The sequence below is a fragment of the Aythya ferina genome, assembly GCF_964211825.1.
Source record: "Aythya ferina genome assembly, chromosome: 4".
Classification (NCBI taxonomy): Eukaryota; Metazoa; Chordata; class Aves; order Anseriformes; family Anatidae; genus Aythya; species Aythya ferina.
Genome location: NC_140300.1, coordinates 12518907 through 12539382, shown reverse-complemented (window position 1 = coordinate 12539382; position 20476 = coordinate 12518907). Strand labels below are relative to the sequence as shown.

Below are 20476 nucleotides of genomic sequence, written 5' to 3'. Positions count from 1 at the left end.
AGTTGCAAGGCATGGAAATAGTAAAGAAAGAAGATACTGGGGACTACATTTTTGTTTGGGGATTAAAAAAAAATGCAGCGACATCAACAAGTAGCATTTGCTGTTTTAAAAATGAGATATATCACAGCACCCCATGATCTGCTGCAAAGTTGGAACTTGCGCAAACTCACTGACTGAAGCATTCGTATAAATTACTCCAAAGTTGAAATTTCATCTCCTGAGGTTTTTTTTTTGTTTGTAATTAAAGCTGTTCACAGTACTGCATAGAGACTGATTTATTTTAGGTATCTCAAAAACGAAAAGTAAAGTCTTATTGGCAAAAGAAATGAGTTTACTACCAGTACAGCACCAACACTTTCTGATACATTCACATCTCACCACCAGCCCAGGAGCTTTTGCTGTATGTGCCAGAAATACAAGCACATTTAGTAGCACCTTTTAAGTTCATGTCTCATAATTAATTTCACAGTTACCACTTCTTTTTTTCCTTCTCTTTGCTCTTTTAGTTCTCTGCATGTACAGCCCAGGGGAAGCAGAGGTTCAGCTCGCTCCAGCTGGCAGCACCAACCCCCGGCTACCTCCTTGCTCACTAACCGCGAGGTATTTCGTCAAGACTCGGCCCAAATCCTCACTTTTGTCCCCAAAAAGAACGACTTAAGGGCCTATCTCGAGAAAAAGGCTTCACCCGCGCCTCGGACGCCTCAAGGGGGAGCCGTGAGGCGCTGCCCACCGACGCTCGACCCCCAACGCCCTCAGCGCCCCGCGCTGCCATTTTGGAGCTACCGAAGCCCTCCCCAGCTACCTCCCTCACGGCACCCTGCGTGCAGCCACCCCCTCAGCACGGGCAGCCCCCACTATCAGCGCCCCCTTCCCGGCCTCTCCTCCCTTTGGAGCAGCGGGCGGGGAATGGCGGCGGCGCTGCCCCCTCGCAAGGCGCCGCGGGAAGGGGGCCGCGGCCGGGGGCGGGACGGGGCCGCCCCTTAGGGCCGCCGCCACCGCCCCACTCGGCGCCCGGCAGCAGGCGGAGAAACTTTCCGCCGGCAGTGCCTGCTGCTGCCTTCCCCCCGCAGGGCTTGGGGGAGGACAGCCCGAGCTTCCCTGCCTGCCTCCCGCTCCCTGCGGGGTTTCTGGGGGAGCCCCGGCACTTAGGGAAACTTGGGGAGCCCTTTGTAGGACGGGGAGAGCACGGAGAGGCGTGCGAGAGAGGAGTGCTGTTGGTGGCTCGCTCAGCCCGAGGTAAGTCCCGTCCTGCTCACAGCACGCCCACGGACTCAGGCCTCCGGTGCCCGGTTCCTCGTCCCGGATCGGGGTCGCCCCACAGGCGCTGGGGGTCGGCAGTGGGGTGCATCCCCGGGCTGGTCCTACCCTGCTCTGCCTCCCTGCGCCAAGGTCACGCTCACAACAAGATGCTGAGTAACTTTTGTGCTTGTATGGTGGTTAAAAATACTCTTGCTGGCTTACTGGAAAGTATTTTAATCTCTGTGTTTTCCTAGGGCTTGTCTGAAGGTTGGGTGAACTGGGCTGTGTTGGTTTATTTATAACTTTATAGAGATACAAGATAGAAATGCATTTCTTTTTTTCAGTAAAACATTTTTTGGTAGTTTAAGGAAGCTTCATTTTGGCAAGCACGTTGTCTAAGTTGCAAAGAATGCTGTGTCCTGATAATACAGTAGGTGCTTCTCGCATCCTGCCGTGATTTTAGTGCCCTCTAATTAGGGCTGGAGTTGTTGCCTGAATTAGGGACTGCATCCGCAGTTTTGGCTTATTGCTTCCACATCGTTAGGTGGAAATATGCACAGATTTTAAAAATGCAGCTTGTTGGCAGACACCCTTTACAGTGTTAGCTGTGAATTGCCACATTCCTGGGAAGTAAGTTGCTGTAGAGCAGCTGGAGTTACTCTATGTTACACCGTGGTAGTGTCTGTGTACCTCTCTGCTTCCTGCCTTGTAAAAGCTAAGTTTTCAGTAAGCACTTCTGTGAAAGTTTGCTAATGGAAGCAATCAAACTGCAGAACAGAGATCCCCTCCCCGGTCAGGAGAGGCTTTACAGTGGGAGTTTGGGCCTTCTCTTGTAAGGAATTGTAAGGCCTCTCCCTCCCTGCCCTACTGTTTTCTATGTAATATATTTCTATTTATATTAAATAACATAAAATAGTAACTAAGTAATAAGTCGTGTGACCTTATTTTGGATCTTGTCAGTTTCAACACAGCATGTCTTTGGGGGTGTACCTCCTCTCATTTCCAGTGTCATAGCTCCACATTTCCTCCTCCTTTGCCTTATCCTTCTCTTCTTACCCTGTTGCCTGATTGAGATGGTGGCTGTGAACCAGGTCCTTAATATGAAGTGATTTTTCTGTCACTTTAGAATGGTTGATACTGTTCTATAAAAAGTTAGGGGCTAGTCTTTTTTTTGTTGCATGTGGAAGTGCAAAATTAGGTTCAGATTATTTATATACAGTTTTTATGGGATCAATTCATGATTTTTATTTTATCAAGACTTGAGAAGCAATTCTTGTTTAGTTAAGGAAAAAAGGCAGTAAATGTTCTTGCTTAATTATACATATATGAAGATTCTTATTCAATAATAACTGTTAATGCTTAGCATTATTCAGGGATGTTTTTATATGTCTTGTGGTTGCTATTGACATCCTTGCCCTTTTCAAGGTTTTTTGTTCAAGTAATTGTATGAATATATTCCCATCTTAAGTTTTATTCGGTTTTCATGTATTAATCATGCTACCTGATAATTAATTACAATTTTATTCTTTTGCAGCTAAAATGAATTCAGATTCTGATCCCCAATCAAGTCCTCCTCAGCCACAGCAACATCTTGGAAGGTCCCAGCTGAATGCTGCTGCTGTGGACCACAGTGAGAACAATCGGAGGTCAGGACCACCCTCAGGAGATGCTGCAACTTTTCCTTCAGGTTCTGACTACTCCCATAGCAGGGAGAAAGCTGAAAAAAATGGTAAGCATGAAAGCAATTTCTCTGCAAAATTGGGTTATGGTAAACATTAAGAGAATAAAGTACAAACACACATTCAGCTCTTGCTTTAAAGTGACACTGTCAAGTAGAAAAATAAATGTCTCTAATTTCTTAACCTATTGTTTTGGAAGAGAAGTTTTTTGCTGCTTATTTTGTACATATTTTTGTGGGTTTTTTTTGCCATCCACTATTTCTCACGTACACAGAGCAACAGGAAAGAAGTTTCTGTGAAAAATGGGCAGGAAGAATTAAATGTAATTTAGCAGAATATTAAGGTTTCAATTTAATTTCTTTAACTAGCTATACTGCTTGTTAACTGTAGCTTTAGTATGAGTTCTAATCTGGATGAATAGATACTACTGTGAGGGAATAATAAACTGATATTTCTGTCACTCCTGTTTCATATAAAGTTAAGATTGGCAGTCAAGAAGTCAGATTAAGAATGAAGATACATTTTAAAAGGCAGAAGAAATACTTTTTCTTCCTTATTGTGAACCTGTTCAGTTTCATGAACTTTGATTATGGGATGAGAGAAAAGTTTCTTGCAAAAAGTAGGAAGAAAAGTATCTGGCTCTGGTGTTCAGCTGCTGAGTTTCACTTTAAATTCAGTTTGTAATCTAACGCTTCTGCAAGAAGTTTACTAGTCCGGGTATAACACTTCTACTGCTCTTTAATTTTCTTGGACTTTAAATTCTGAAACTGGGTGCATGGCTTAATACCTGTATATACATATGACTTGCTTTATTGAAGGTAATAAAGCTATCCAATGATTTAAAATTATTAAATGTGTGAATATCTCTGTGTCATGCATCAGATGTAGGTAAGCGCTGCATGTGGTTCAGGCCAATATTGTGGCAGTGTTAGTGCTTCTTATATCTAATTTGAAATTGAATTCTGGAACTTTCTTGGTTCTTTGGTACCAAAGGGCTCATTCCCAACAGAAGAAAAAAAAAAAAGATACTTGAATTTCGAACATGCTTCAAGGTATCACTACAAGCTTTGTCATCTCACCCACCAGTAAAACAATTCAGAGATGCTGGAGAATTGACAATTCTGACATTAATTACATGATCCTTAATTTAGGATTAGCGCTAACAGGTATGTTTTCTTCCTTTCTTCATTCTTCGGTTTCTTAGTATGCTTCAACAAGAAGAGAATAGCAACAATATTAGGAATATGGTGTGGAGTTATCTTGCACTTTTTTATAGTATCACTTAAAACGGAAAGGCATCGGTTTCTGCTGTTGGTGCCCACATTCATGCGCAATTCTGAAAATTAATACATACTATCAATTCAGTGTTATTTTAAACAGATTCTGTCAGATATCTTTTAGCTAATCTGGAGATTTTCTATTCTGTATCAATATTGGGCTTTTAAAGTCATATCAAGCTTTGTCTCAATTCTGTCTCTTTACAGGTCTGTGTATTTACTAATGATCTCTGTGCTGGTTTTTGTATTAAAGGTGATTCTCTTTGCACCCCTATAAAAGAGGACTGTCAAGTATTGATACATTTCTCCATTTCAGTTGTGACTCATTTCTGATTTAAATCAATTCCCATAAAAATCTTTTTGGTACTGGTAACACTGTCATTGCCCTTTACATCCCCTTAATATACTGAAGTATTTAATGCTGTAGAATGAGCTACTGTTGCAATTATATCTTGCCAGAGTCTCTTAACGGCTAAGATTTGAGTGGATGTAGGTAGCAGATGTGTTCAGTAAGAGCATGTTTCTTCATCCAGTATTTTCTTCTACAGTTATTTTAGACTTGAAAAGTTTGTTATAATACTAATAGTTTCTAGAACTGAAAAATTCTCAAATAGGGGTAGCAGAGAATTTTTCTTCTATGAACAGCAGCAGTGGACATCAAAACTTAAAAACAGGGATTTAAGTAGGACTTCAGAAAGAGAAGCACAAATCCACAAAAGTTCACACAATCATATATATCTGCTTATTGAAACATAAATATGAAAATCTCAAATTGAAAATTGGCACTTTGAATATTCTGAAGATTGCCAGAATAGATATTCCTTTGAATCACTAGAGCCTTTACCAATAAATAATGTTCCAGTTGCTGATAGATGTAGGAAGAGCAAAGGATCCAGTCTTGTGTCCATGACGTGTAGTTCTGTTGTGTTCTGATTCTATGAAAGGACATAGAACAGATGCTTTGAGAAGAGCAGTTGCTGCTTCTTCCTCGAAAAAGTAAGCCAGTTGCTTTGAACAGTCACTATGTGTCACTAGTTCCTCTGATGACTGCAAGTGATGCAGAAGAGGACAGATAAAACCAACACATTGCTGTACAGAAAGCTATCACAGTAAGAATTATTAAAGGCTTAGAACACTTCCTCTTTATGACAGAAGTATCTCATAATACAAATTTTAAGCTTGTAGCATTTTATACAAGTAATGTAGTCTTCAATAAAAGTGCTGTGATTTCAGTTGGAGAAGGAGTGGTGTGCTTTGTCCGCCATATGATGATCCTGAAAGGCGGTTTCACCTCAAACCTACCTACCACATGTCCACGTGCCCCTGCAGCCAAGGAGGCAGATCCCATCCTAGGCCTTAGGAGGAACATTGCCAGCAGGTTGAGAGGGATCCTTCCTCTCCGCTCAGCACTGCTGAGGCCACTCACAGGGTACTGGGCTCAGTTCTGGGCTTGACAGTATGAGAGAGACATGGAGCTGCTGGAGGGAGCCCAGTGAAGGGCCACGAAAGTGATTAAGGGACTGGAGCATCTCTTCTGTGAAGAAAGGCTTAGAGGTGGGACTCTTCAGCCTAGAGGAGAGGGGGCTTGGCAGAGGACTGATACAATCTGTTTTCAGTGGTGCCCAGGGACAGGACAAGAGGCAGCAGGCACAAGCTGAGACATGGAAGGTTCTGTCTGAATACCAGGAAGCACTTCATTACTGTGTGGGTGACTGAGCACTGGCACATGTTGCCCAGGGAGGTTGTAGATTCTCCTCCTTGGTGATTTTCAAAAGCTGCTTGGATGTGGTACTGGGCAACCTGCTGTAGTTGGCCCTGGTTGAGCAGGGGTTGGACCAGATGTCCTCCTGGGGGCCTTTCCAGTCTCAGCCATTCTGTTACTCTTGGAATATTCCTGCCAAAATTTCTATATTTCTGATACGTGCTTTTCCTTACATTTTCTGCTTACGCATACTGTGTTTAAAGCATAGCATTGATATGAACATGAAGTAATTTGTTTCCAGGAAACACCGATCTTCTACTCCTGCAGCTTTATTGGTATCTTGCAGCATAATCTAGCAATGGAGTCAATGCCCCTGGCTCTGACTCAGGAAAGCACTTAAGCACAATACACATCCTCAGCTGCATAGGTACTTCATTTGGGTCAAAAGCCTATACTGAAGGCTTTTTCTTGGCAGTTTTTCAGTTCATCTTAGGCTAATACATCATTAGGTAGTGTTTGTTATTCCTTATATAATCAATTTCACAATAAGCGGTAACAGCACTGGATGTAAATCAAACATGGATTTGATGGGAAAAAATATATTCAGTTGATGAGCTTAAGATGATTTGTAGATCTTTTTTTCTTTTTTTTCGTTGTTTTTAATGAGGGTTATTCTACCCAAAACTGTTGTTTTCTCTGCAAAGCTCTGCCTATATAAATTACTGCTTCTGTGTATGGAATGAGTTAGGAATGAATGTGTATCAGTATGTTGACTCTTGTGTTGTTGTTTTGTTTTTTTTAAAGAAAAACAAAGTTGTTACTCTTTCGTGAATGTTCCTGGGCAGGAAGTTTACTGGTGAGCAAAGCATATGCACTACTAATTAAGGTTTAAAATTTTAAAACCATTGAGTCATCAGTATTCATGTAAGCAAATTACAGGAGAGTTGCCAGTTGCTTAAATAAGTTCTGTCATTGTTTTGATAGTCTTCATCAGTAGGAACATGGTATACAGCAAGGAAGACCAGTGGCTACTGGCTACTGAAACTTGAAGTTTGTTGAAACAGACTACGACTCAAATCTTCTAAAACACTTCTCTGCGTCCCAGGTGCACATGCCCTCAATTTCTATCCATGTGCTATGTACCTTGTAAGAACACTGGGTCCTCCAAAATAGGCTTAAAAGCATAATTCTTGCTAGTGGGTATTGTTTCCCATGTGTGTACATGGAGCATGGCTTTAAAAAAAAAAAAAAAAAAGGCACCATCAACGTGTTCACTTAGTCAGCTGAGTATCTAGATCCTGCTCCTATTAATGTTTTTGAAAGAGTGAAAGAGGCTTATGAATCGATGTTCTTGGTAAGTGTGCTAATAATAGGATGCTTGCCTGGGATCTCTGCATTCAAGTAATTAGTTTGAGTCAGCCATAATGGTAACTTGAGCTGGACTGACTCTCATTCCAGCTTATCTGGATGTGCTTCTCTTTATTGTAGCGCCTAAACTGCTTTCAAGTATGCAAAGTGTCTTTCTTAAAAATTGTTAGAAGACTGTCTGCTGGTCAGCAGTAGAAGAGGAGGCAAGAGGGCATTCTAGGATAACAGAAATCTGGTATGCAGTGTGAGGGTGACAATTTCTTATATGTGCATGAACAGGATTTTATTTGTGTAGCTTTTTTCTTTTTACATTGTTCATGTACATTTGCTAGCCAGTACAGCTGGAGAAAAGGAATCAGGTAGTATCTCAAAGTTTGGGATAGAGTTTGAGAAGATGATCAGAGTTTAGGAAGTTTTGAGAGGACTGTAGAACAGAGTTGCAGTGCTTCGAGAAATGTCTCTTTGGTTAGAGGAATATTTTTTCCTTTGTCCATTTTTTTTGTTGTTAAGGCAATATACACAAATTTCTTGCTCCAGAATTGAGAGCATTGGGGGAAAGTATTGTTACTATGAGCTTTGAGGGCAGAAACCACTGTCTTATGTTTGTAGATGAGTGGACTTCTGCCTAACCTTCTAAAGTTCATGCAGTTCTTTGTATTTCTTAGATTATTTTATAAATTGTGTGACATAAAATTTATAAACAGTACACAAAAAAACACCTCACAGACAATTTACAACACTGTAACAGTGTACAACAGTGCATCCCCAATACATTGCTAAATGAAAGCTAACAAATAGGAAACATTGCTAACTTACGAATATTTTCCAAATGTTAACCTATTCCACTTAAGGTTACAAAGAACCTTTGCTTCAAAGCTCTATTTTAGCACTTCTTTGTCTTCATTTTCTGGCAGTTTGCTTATACAGGCTAACTGTGGAGGCAAAGTGAAATGTTTGTGCAAAGCTTGAAGAAAACTCAGAAAAATCTTTGATTGTTAGAAAGGGAGGATTATGCCTTGAAGTATTAATTACTTAACAATTTATCTGTCATTTTATTGATGTCCCTTCAAGCTTTACCTGTAATTACTAGGGCTTCTGGAAAACTCATTGCCAAGTATTACTGAGGGGGAGAAAGGATTCTATACAAACCAAAGTTAATGACTGTATTTTCAGATAAAATTTTGGAACATAGTCATAATTAGCGAAGAACAATGGAAATCGGCATTTTTCAGGTCTGCTGCTATTGGCGTGAGTAAGGTTTTTACCATCCGTGGGAGTAGGATTGGATGTCCGTTTATGAGGAAGAAGAAAATTCCTTCCTGGCCTTTTTTTTTTTTTTTTTTTTTTTTACCATTTAAGATATATATAAACATTTTCTTTGGCAGATAAACAAAGACTTACAGGTCCCTTAACAGAAGTAACTTTTGCATTCTTGAATTTGATGCTGGTTGGGTATCTGGGGGTTGCTTAAGTATAAGAAATATTTCTCCACATGTAGCTGAAGTTAGTTTCCTCTTTCCACTCTTCCACTGGGCTGTACCAGCACAATAAATTTTTTGCCCACACTGAGCCAAATTAAGGAAAGTGCCCTGGCTGGATCATCATCCTCCGTAATTTTTACAGGTGGATCAATTCCTTAATCTGTTTTGGTATATGATAACAAAATGTTTGTTCTAGTAGAGTCCCGATGTTGTTAGAGCGATAGAAATGAGCAATAGAAGGGAAAGCTACATTCACATGAATAAATTGTGTAATGAAATAGGAGTCAATTGTTTGGTGCTGAGGATCCAAGGTTCAAATTGTATCCATCTTGTAGGATGTATTTATACCAAACTTCAGCTGGTCTAAATTAAATCTAGTAGTTGGAAATACTTTTTTTTTTTTCCATTTAGTTTCCTCCAGAAGGCATCCAGTATGTGTGTTCCAGCGTGCTAACAAAATGCTGTAAATGGGACCAGCTGGGAAGTTAAAAGCACATTCCTCATCTGAACCAAGGCTCTAACAGAATGTGCCTGAACTCATCATCAGCAGGAACCTCTGGAGTCCGACTGACCTCTGTAGATGTTTTGCAGTAGTTTTGGAGCAAAACATTTGGAAGTACCTAGTCCGTACAACAATGTTTAAAGAAAACTGCAGCAAACTAATGCATAGGAGAGATTCGAAACCGTGTTTTTAGAGGGACCATTTGCAGCAGTGGAAGGCCTGCTTCCTTACAAAAGTTAGGAGATGAGACTGGTAAAAGTAAACTGGGAAATAAAACCAACTGTTTGCAAAGTTAGTTACTTGAAGTGCTTAGTGAGCAAGTTAACAAGGCACTATGGACCTGCAAAACAACCTTTTATTTTTTAAGGGTCATCTGTTTTGATTGTAAGCTAACGAACCGATGGTGTCTAAGTTAAAGAGCATCCACTGCAGAATTTCAGTAAGCCTGCAGAACGTTGTACAGGTTGTTGTGATAACTTCAGTTCCTCACCTACAAAAATATGTGGGCTTGGTAAGGTTTATGATTGCAACTCTTTCTGATGTTGCTTTTCTGCAGGTTGATGTCCTTAGTTTTGTTTTGGTGGGGAGGGTTAACAGTGTTTAAGTTCAACTGAGAAATGACAAAAGGCTTATTTACTTTTAATTTTCCAGTTTGGCAACATGTTTGATCAAATTTTTATTGATAAATTGAGATAAACCTGAGGTGCAGGGCTATATTATTAGTTGTGTGTAAAATTATTTTAAATTACTTTAAATGATCATTGTACAATAATAGCTACACTAGAAAGAAATACCTTTTAAGAATAGTTTTCCCTCCACTTTTAAGATTTATACTCTCTATAATATCATAACTCTTAGTCTTCCGCCTACATGCTTTTTTTCACTGCTCTCCTGACAATTTGCCTTCATTTTGTGGGGGTGCATAAGTTGTTCCCTTTTCAATTTAATGCTATTTTGATGACTTGCAATTGTGGTGTGACTAAGACTGTTATCGTATCTACAAAGCCATTGCTGCTCCCATAGAAAGCAAAGTTGAGTTCTAGACTTTAGCACTTCTCTAAACAAATGTTATTCCCCTCACTCTCATCCCTGTTATCACCTTTCAGAATAGAGTGCCTCACAGTGTGTGCTTTTACAAATATATTTAACTGTTCTCGGGGAAAGCAGGATTGTCTTAAGGTATTACTTTGTAAGTAGAAGCACATTTAAAAAAAAAAAAAAAAAAGTGCATTATACTGTTAATTGTACCCAGCCCTTATTTTACAGTTAGAGAAGAATACAGAACATTTCTGAATGGATGAAAGGATTGAATCACAGAATCACAGAATTGTCTAGGTTGGAAGAGACCTCAAGATCATCAAGTCCAACCTCTGACCTAACACTAACAAGTCCTCCACTAAACCATGTCCCTAAGTTCAACATCTAAACGACTTTTAAAGACCTCCAGTGATGGTGACTCCACCCCTTCCCTGGGCAGCCCATTCCAATGTCTAACAGCCTTCTTGGTAGAGAAGTTCTTCCTAATATCCAACCTAAACCTCCCCTGGTGCAACTTTAGCCCATTCCCCCTCATCCTGTCACCAAGCATGTGGGAGAACAGGCCAACCCCCACCTCGCTACAGCCTCCCTTGAGGTACCTATAGAGAGCGATAAGGTCGCCCCTGAGCCTCCTCTTCTCCAGGCTGAACAAGCCCAGCTCCCTCAGCCGCTCCTCGTAGGACTTGTTCTCCAGGCCCCTCACCAGCTTCGTCGCCCTTCTCTGCACCCGCTCAAGCACTTCGATGTCCTTCTTGTAGCGAGGGGCCCAAAACTGAACACAGTACTCGAGGTGCGGCCTCACCAGAGCTGAGTACAGGGGGACAATCAACAGTGAACATTCATGGATGAGCAAGTAATGGTCTGAAGTAGTAAAACCATTTATTAAAACAGTGATGTTTGTTTTACAAAATGTTTCTCCCTCTCCAGTCAGTTCCTCTGTTTGTATCATTATATACTTACTATACATGTATGAACAGATCATGTTTATGACATGATGTTTAATGTCTGCTCTCAAGTGGAACATCAGTCAGTCTTTCTAGAAACTTTAGTGCAACGCAGGTACTGCACACAATAGCACTGAACTCCTGGAGCTTGTGCAAAGAGAGTAGGAGGATGTCTCTAGAGATTCAGACTGGCTCCTCTGAACACTGAGAGCTCTATAGTACAATCCAGTGACACACAAAAGCTATTAGAACATTAATTTTTGTTACAAAATGTACAGACCAACTTTTTCTAAAAGCCTATTTATAATAGACATTCTGCCTGAAGACGAACAGTTTAAATCTCATTCCTGAAAGGTGTTTGAATTTTTTTCCCCGTTTCATTTTGATATGTTTACATAGCTGCTTCTAGAAATAAAATTATTCTTTCTTTTTGTCATTAATATGTATATGCCTTTGTTCCTAAGTGTGGTTGGGTTTTTAGAGAGCTTGTTTCACAATGAAAATAAAATCTGTATTAAAGAGCTGCGGACTGTTGCTTGAAAATTTGGGTTTTGTTGGTTGTGGTTAAATTTCACCAATCTGTGTTTTTTAAAAGGAACGCTTCCTCCAAAAAAAAGAGCTACTGTAACATTTCCCTTTAGAAGTGCATTAATAGGACTTGACTCCAAAAGAAATACCTTCTAGTGAGATTTAGCACAAAATGTATTCTGCTGCATCTGTTTAGGTCAATATGCCTGTGTGGGCATGCCCTGAAGCTTTCTTTTTCCTAGTTTTTCCATGAAAACATTTATTGCTTGAACAGATTATGCCTGCATTATTTACTGTGCATGTACGTGCATTCTTGTTGCTTATTCCCTGTCTAATGTTACAAAAGCTTTCCATTTTCAACGTTGTTAGACTTTATTTACAAATGGGCTACTGCAGAGATCTGCAAGAAAATTATATTTTATAGCTAGTATATTTCACTTGCGAACTCCTTAAAGCAAACTTGTTCAAGTCTTCTAACAAACTGCTTGACTTGGGTGACAGGCTGTTATTTCTGATGCTTCAGTCATGTGTTTTCTTTTTTAGTAGTCCCAGAAGACCAGATGATTACAATACAGTCCTAGCATAGTTTTGAACTCTGCAGCAAGACCTCCACTCTTTGATGTAACAAGCTTCTTTTTCTGCCTGTAACTATAGCAAAGGTAAATACTGGAGGAGTAGAGAACAAGGCTGACGAAAGCCAAGGAGTAGGAGACGATTTTCTTGGAACGGTGGCTTAAGAATCTCACGCTGTTGGTCAGAGCTGGAAGATGTCAATGCTTCAAGGCAGTCTGCAAATACAGGGGGTTGTTTTTAGCTGCTGGATGCTTTTTAAGAAGCCAGACAATGATTCATTAATACTAGCTTTATTTTACAGAAGGCATTGAAATCCAGGGGACAGAGTGTGCGTTTTGGGGTCCTTTAATACAAATTGAGGACAGAAAATGAATTATAAAAACTACTGGCATCCAGGAAGCTGATTGTGGTTTTGTGGATGTTTTTGGTTACCATAAATGTGATACACATCCCTGCTGTGTACCAGCCTAACTTTCTTTGAGACAGGATTTATAACATGGTTTTGAGCTGTTCCTGGCTGCTGCTTTTTCAAGCTAACCCAAATTTGGGTTAGATAGCTATGGTGTAATCTAAACTCTAGCTTCCCTGTTGTAACTCGTGGCACAGAGTGTATTTGTTATTATGAACTAAAGTACATAATGATAGTAGAACAGTTTGGTTTTATCTGCAAGTACTACTTTAGTGTCTTTATCTTGACGTTAAGTATGAGATAAGCTTTACATGTAGCACTTCAGAAACATGTTTTTGTGACAAAAGATTAGAAAAAAAAAGCTTCAAGTTTATCATATAATGAAAGTCATGAAGAGGCTTTTTCAAACGCAACAGCTAACCGTCTCTCTGCCATGTCTGCACATACGGATTTATTTGTTCAGTGTTGTGTTGAGCATGATAGGAACAGTAGAGTTTAGCAGTGAACACAGGTTATTCATTCTAGTATCCTATCAAAGTAAAAGTACAGTAATTTACATTGCAATTCAGACACTTTCCTTTCAGATTCTTTTACAGTAAGTCCTTCTTATTAAAGGAACTCAATTCAGTAAAACGATGGATGCCTGGAGCTTCACAAAAGTTCAGGACTATACAGCGCAGTACTAATCAGTTGAGACATCCGTATGTTTTATGGTATATGGAGAATTTGTTCAAGTGTGGGAGAAGATCTAATGTCAAAAATGACATTTTTTCCCTCCTCTCTACCCCCAGTGACTTAGCTGCCAGAAAGACCTGTGGGTGAAAGCTTGTTCCATGCGACTCTTCATCAAACATGTAAATTATCCTTCCCTGTTTCGTGCTATTAACTGACAAATGCTTGACATCCTGTGACTTCTTATAAGTAAGGAACCGATTTACATAAGTAGAGAGCTTACTGGATGAAGCTATTAACGTACGAAGTTGTGTTTTTCTTCCTCTGGGTATCATTCAGCTTTTTCTTCTCTCCTACGTGAGCTAGTGCAGGAGTTAGTCTGTGAACTCTGCATGAAGACCTGCAGAAGGTGCTATCAGTATTGCTGCTGCTGGAGAGTCTGAATGGTGACAAACATTTTCCAGTTACACATTTTTTTAATCTTATTTTCATCTGAATCCTTTACACTATTGTTTACAGCACGCCTGCTAGATCTAAGGAGATTTTTCTATGTGCAGTGCTAGTGCTTTCCTCATCAATTTTACTCATACGGTACTGCCATGTTAAAGGTGTGCAGGAACTGCTGGTTACTTCTCAGCATGTTTAGCACTTTACAGCCTAGAGATTTCCTGGCTGACAGGTGAGGTCTTCATATTTGAGAGTGCTCCGTGGGTGTTTCTTCTGCCGTTGTTTTCTCCAGTAGCTTATTAAGCTCACGCAGACAAAGCAGTTTGTTATAGCTCCAAGGTTTCAGTCTGAGTAGTGGTAGAGAGTTCGGATCTTATCACTGTGCATATAGTGATAGGATAACTTTTTCTTATTTTGCATGTACTGTTTCATCTTTTATCACTTAATCAATCATTAAATCCTTCTGCAGTTTATCATAGGTCGTGTTTTTTGTTGTTTTATTTCCCCTGTGTAACACAAAATCATCAGCAGAATTTGGCATCTCTATATATGCTGTTTTTTTAAGGTCACACATAAATGCATTAAATAATACAGGTCATATTGTATATTAGTCTAAACCAATAATCATTTCCCTAGGAGTATGTGAGCTGCGTATTTCTACTCTTCATTCCTTTATTTCTTAGTCTATTATTTGTCCATGTAACAGCCTTCTTTGTAATTTCTTTGTAAGACTTCTGTGAGAAGCCTTATATACCACCCTCAGAGAGATAAATACAAGCTGGATCTGCCTGTCCTCCAGCACTTTTACTGCTACAAGGGTGTCATGTCAAGGCTTTTTATTCTAATTTTTCCTGGTATATCTTTTTTTTTTTTTTCACACTTCACAGGCTTACAATTTTTCTTCCTTTTGTGCATTCGCATTGTACAGATATCAGACTTAATGGTCTCTGTTATGGATCTCTGGTATCTTGTTTGCCACTTTCATTTCTCAGCTTTAAGTAAGAGGTTACATGCTGCAGTATATAGTTCAATAGATTTTAGTCCATTAGAACCCTTGGATAAACAAAGAAGAGAAACTATAGGTGTTTTTTGTTTGATTGTCTTTATATAGTTTTCAATTACAATTGAAAGAAACAGTAGTTTCTTTAAAAATAAATAAATTTAAAAAAAGGCACTTGAGCTTCCTGCACAGAAGCCTCTCAGTGAGATCCTCTGTTGGGAGAGGAGGGGAGTATATCTGTTACTAAATCTTTCACTGTGCCCTTCTCTTTTTAAAATACTCAGTTGCCCTTGAGTTGTCTATAGTCTGCCTGGTAGGTTGCTGCAACCTGTGTGCTGGAAAAAAGCATAGAAAGAAGTAACAGGTTCTGCAGTGAGTTGTTCTGCAAATCTCCTCTTGGTCTATCATGGTGTAGGTTTTAAATTTAAATGTTTTAGATTCATTGTTTTTCTATTTTTCTTTGTTTTGGCATGAGCTCAGCTTTATAATGATTTATGCCTATTTCTAAATAACTTTCTATGACTTCTCCTTTATTTTTCTTTTTTTCCTCCAATCCTGTTTTGCTTTTGAATATGACCGTAGCAGACTTTTGGCTTCTGACATGCCTAGATGAGTACTAAATCTAAAGTGCTGTTAGAGTAACTCACTAACATCTAGGTTCTGTGCACTGCTCAATTATAGGAAAAAAAAACTTTTCTATCCATTGCTTTATTTATTAAGTGTAGCTAAATTCATACATTTGTATCGCTCTAATGTAATATTCACTTTCTCTCCAGGAGGAATTGAGGTTGTTATTGCTGTTTTCTGGCCTTCTTGCTGCTCCGATTTTTCTCAGTATGTCTTAATCATGTTTATTCAAACAAAGCAAAAAGGAAACTGCATGTACAATCTTGCAATAAAAATAAAAATCTAGCATTTGCAAGATCAACTGTGAGATTGACAACTTAGCATTTTTTTTGGCCCACCTTGCTGGGATAAACCACCACACCTTGATAGCAATTTTCATCTGTGACAACTGTCATGTCTTCTCATGAAATACTTCTAAAACAAAAAGTTTCTGTACTTTTCTGGCTGTATATTCAGTGAGCTTGGAAGTATGTTACCACTGACTAGGTCTGAATGTAGCATATGTATTGTGCATATGCTTAACTTACTATTTTCAGTTGCTTCAGGAATACTCGCTGTAATAATAAAATGGGAAGGCCAATCCAGAAGCCTTGTTTCATATCTTGTCATCTAAGATCCTTTATTCTCCCAAACACATGGTTTTTCCTCCTCCTCCTGCACGTCCCTGTCACTTTCTTTTCTCAGCCCAAATGAATGCTTGTAGTCGTGATCATGCAAAGTGTGTATGCCGTGCAGGTTTCCTTCATACACTGCCTGGGGGTATTGCCTAATGCGTTCATCTTTTGTTCCATAGCGTTTCTATGCAGCTCTCATACTCGCTTGTAAAACCTGTAATTTCTTTTAAATTTATATATTTCAAATTAATACTTTGTCTTCATTATTACTTCCTGTCTGAGAAGCTGCTTTCAGTTTTTCTCTTATCCTGTGCTCATTAGGTTTCTGCTGCTCAAAAGGCATGGAAGTGCCTGCCTTGTATTTGTGTACAAATTGATTTATTGGGTGCAGTAACACAGCTCTTTTGTAGCTGGCCCCAATAACAGCGTAAACAAAACAGATCATAAGCTCAAAAGGTTTGTGATCCAGATTGTGATCCCTTAACATACCAGTTTTTGGTGTTGGCGTTCCTTGTTCATGGTCTTCATTTTCCTCTGTTATCTGGAGAATTCAGGTGATGTAGCTGTGACCTAAACGGGGAGAAGAAAGAGCTGAGTGTACCTGCTCAGCAGGTGATGAAAGCAGGAAAGGTGCTAAAACTTTGCCTAACCTAGCCTCCTCCTGGCAAAGTCTGTTCTGCTGGGAGCTGTGATATGCTTGTGTTGGTAGGAAATTACATCGATAAACACTTGTATTATTCAGTCTGCGTCCTGTTGACTCGTTCTGCATGAAGTAACTTGAAAGAATATTTTTGAAGGAAGGCAGTGTTATCTAGCAGTTAGAAAAACACAGAGAAAATGGAGGTTGTTTTATATGCTGGGTGAGCACATATGATTTACTCTGCATATATAACTAAAAATCTTTCCTTATATGTAAAGATTATTATTTATGTATGTGCCTTACATATTTTAAAGCTTATTAATGGTGATGCACGGTGTACATTAAATGCTAATTTTTTTTTGAAACAGCATTTGTCTAAAGCACGTGCAAGACATCTTGCTAAATATATCATTGGACACTGAGTCAGCCTGTCTACAGCAGTGCACACGTGGTGTGTTTCAGTTGGAGATGTGACGGATAGTAGAAAAAACAGAAATCTATTGCTATTCATCAATATTGCTATTCAGGAATCTATAATCTATTCATTACTGACTTCTGCTAAAATACCGGGAAAGGAATTTTATGACAACAACCTTTGTCTTCTACAAAATCTTCTGCATTGAAGAGATTTATCTAGAAATATAGAGGTCCATGCAAAACATTCCGTGGATGTTGAAGTGTTTGTTGGTTTTTAGTGCCTGATGCAGCCCAAAGATGAGGCTTATATGTATATGTATTTCTTACATGTATTATTTAACCTATGATGGCATCTTCCTTTTCTGATTTATTATTGAACGCTAATATCTCTGAATATCACGCACACAAATCCCCTACTATATATAAACTACTTTTTTGTCAATTTAAGTGTTAAATGTCAGAGATGAGGGACAATAACTGCATCCTACCGTAGTGTTGTATAGACTAACTGAAAAAACAGGATGTTTTCCTTTATTACAACATTTCTTCTTTCTGATCAAAACCTAACAAAAATTAAAGATTCCTGCCCATGCAAAAATGAACAGTAAATTTCCATTTAAACCTTTCGCAGCAAAGCTGGACTCCAAATTGGAATCTTACTTTGTATAGTAATGCAAAGTAATATATGAAATTTCAGGAAGGAAATTGCCTTCAGTTTTCATCAGCTTACTTACAATCTATGTATATAGACAGCTGTGTTCAGACTTGTGTTTTTAACTAGTAAACAAGTGGCCCTAAGAAATGGTTTTGATGGCACCTTTTAAGTGCTACCAGTTAATAGTGCATCAGCTAATGATGTGCAGCTTTGGCTTATTCTCCTAAATGCTGCTGTACAGTTTTAATCTTTGAAATGAAAGGCCTGAACAAAAAATACAGATACTTCTGTAACTTTTCAGAGGTTTAAATGCCTTCTGTAGTATGAGGACATAAATGCACTGGACTGGAATGTACACATATGCTTCATCCTTTGCAGATTGCAAATCTTTCTCTCTAATTCCACTCTTTTTGAGTGGAGCTGAGAAAATTAAAGGATACTATATAATTTCATATATTAAGTTTGACTTAAATAGGACTTTAATATATATTTTTTAATTATTCTGTTAGTAATGTCATTGTTCTGATGAACAATTTGTGATTTTGAGTAGCCTGTCCCCAGGAAGGTAGAACTAGCTTGTTTCATAAACCCAGAGCTGAACCACAGGGTACCCTGATGATGGCCACCACAGGGTCTTGGTGGCAGAGCAGGAACTAAAGGTAAATATGAAGTACTATCCACCCTTCTGCGTCATGGTCCTGTCTTAATTTGTTTCTTATATGAGTGCTACGTACCGTTTAAAATTTGTGTGCTTTCACCTGCCTGCTTTCATTTGAATGACTTCAGTGCTTGTGAGCCTTGAATAACTGATAGACTTCATTGGCTTATATAAATGCACCTGACACACAACAGCTAGTGAAGTCTATTTTAATTGTCATAAAAGATGCATGAAGTATTGTAAGATGAATGCTTCTCTCTTCTGGAAATTTTTATATTCAAGACAGAGTAAGATTTGACATTAAAAAGACATCATTTTTTAGCAAAGCTGGAAAATAAAAGCTTCTACTGACAGCACTTCCATTGCAGTACTACTGTGTGGGAGGAATAAACATTAGGAGGTTAAAACACTAAAAACATGCTTAAGAACACGGGTGCTAAGTTATATATCATCACTTAGCCTTTTTATGGTGGGCAAGTCTTTCATAGTGCCTGTTCTCGTAGCATTGAACTGAACTGAAAGTGTCTGTCCATCCTGGTTCCTAAACACATTTAGACCGTGTAACTTTTACCTTCAGAGACTGACCTAAATACTTTGAGAAAGTAAATGGATAGGGCAGGCATGCAACCTGAGTCATTCATACCTGATCCTTTTGTTCACCTTGTAGGCCTGCCTCAGACAAAGCACAGCAAAATACTGATAGTTGTGGAAATGCTTTGGTATGAAGCTATTCCAACCTTGACCTCCAGAACTCACCACAGCTGCTTTTTTGCCCTCACCATGCAACTACACAACCAACCCACAGCCATAATTTTAATTCACTATCTTCATTTATATTTATAGGTTCCACGTGACAGTGCATAGACTAAGTGATAACAGGGCGGGAGGGACTGGGCTACAGGTAGAAAACAGCAGCAGGAAGTGCTTTTTTCCACTGGAAGTCTGCTCCTTTAAAGCAAACATTTCAGCAGGCTTGCCTGCGGTGTCAGCTTGTTTTACTTTCTCTTCTCAGTGAAGGTGGTAGTCGGACCGTAAGGTAATTATATCCCAGTATTGAAGAAACCAAGGAACAAAATGGGCTGGCGTTAGGGATTTATATTGTAGTAAACATGCTTATCTAACAAACTTCACTCTGAGCAAAAGGTGGAAGGGACCAGAGCACTGCTGTGCTTCTGCACATGCCAAATGGAGCAGGACACAAAAGGAAAGCTGCTTGGCCTGTATAAACAGCTGGAGAACAACTCATATTGTTGGGGCCTATATGGTCTTGGCAAACTGCTCTCTCTGACTTTTGTGTGTAAATTCCATTTAGTTATCAAATGCTTCTGACCAGTGCATCCTTTATTGGTTCATCCAGAGTATGACAAACATATATGGTGTTTTCTTCTCAACATGTAGAAAACACCGAATGGGGGGGGGGGGGGGGGGAACATACCACAAATCTGTAGCCAAGATTATTGCTGCTGAAATTCTGATTTGAAAGGCTTAGAAATAAGTCAAAATAAGTCAAAGCACAGGAAGCAGCAGGGCAGTGCTGTATTACCCAACTTTTTTCATTTGGGTGGGGTATGCATGACTATTATATTCATTTCAAACAATACACTGTTTTCTGTAACTTCTGCTTTACTGTTAGCTGAGAGCTCCTGAAGGATGGGTGCTAGTGTGCATAGTGCCATCCGGAAGACAGGTTTCTGACTTGTGTAGGGTTCAGTGCTTTTGGTTATACATCAGGGCAAGGAGATTAAGTGGTTAATCTTCCTGGGATGTTGTTTGCCTATCTTACAATAATATTTTTACAGCTTTCTGAAAAGAGGGAGTAGTAAATGAAAATTATTTTTCATTATATGCGTTGTTTAGCCAGACAACATGTTATAATCTGGCATTAGTGTTTTTTCTAAGTGGAGGTTGGCAGACAAAACTGTGGCATGGTGACGGAGAGAACTTACTTCATGGTTTGTTCTTGTTAAAATAAACCCATTTTAATGAAAGAGTTGGCTTCTAGCCTG

At 39.2% G+C, this 20476-nt stretch overlaps 1 protein-coding gene across 1 annotated transcript in view; it reads left to right on the top strand.

Annotated features, from left to right (window-relative positions):
- Positions 1-969: 969 nt before the first annotated feature.
- The window catches only part of WFS1 (wolframin ER transmembrane glycoprotein), a 36601-nt gene continuing 17094 nt past the window's right edge, over positions 970-20476 (top strand). Inside the window, exons 1-2 of the mRNA XM_084518428.1 lie at positions 970-1236; positions 2774-2968. Of these exons, the coding sequence (XP_084374554.1) occupies positions 2779-2968 (190 nt within the window). The 5' untranslated portion in view covers positions 970-1236; positions 2774-2778. The remainder of the gene's footprint in view (positions 1237-2773; positions 2969-20476) is intronic.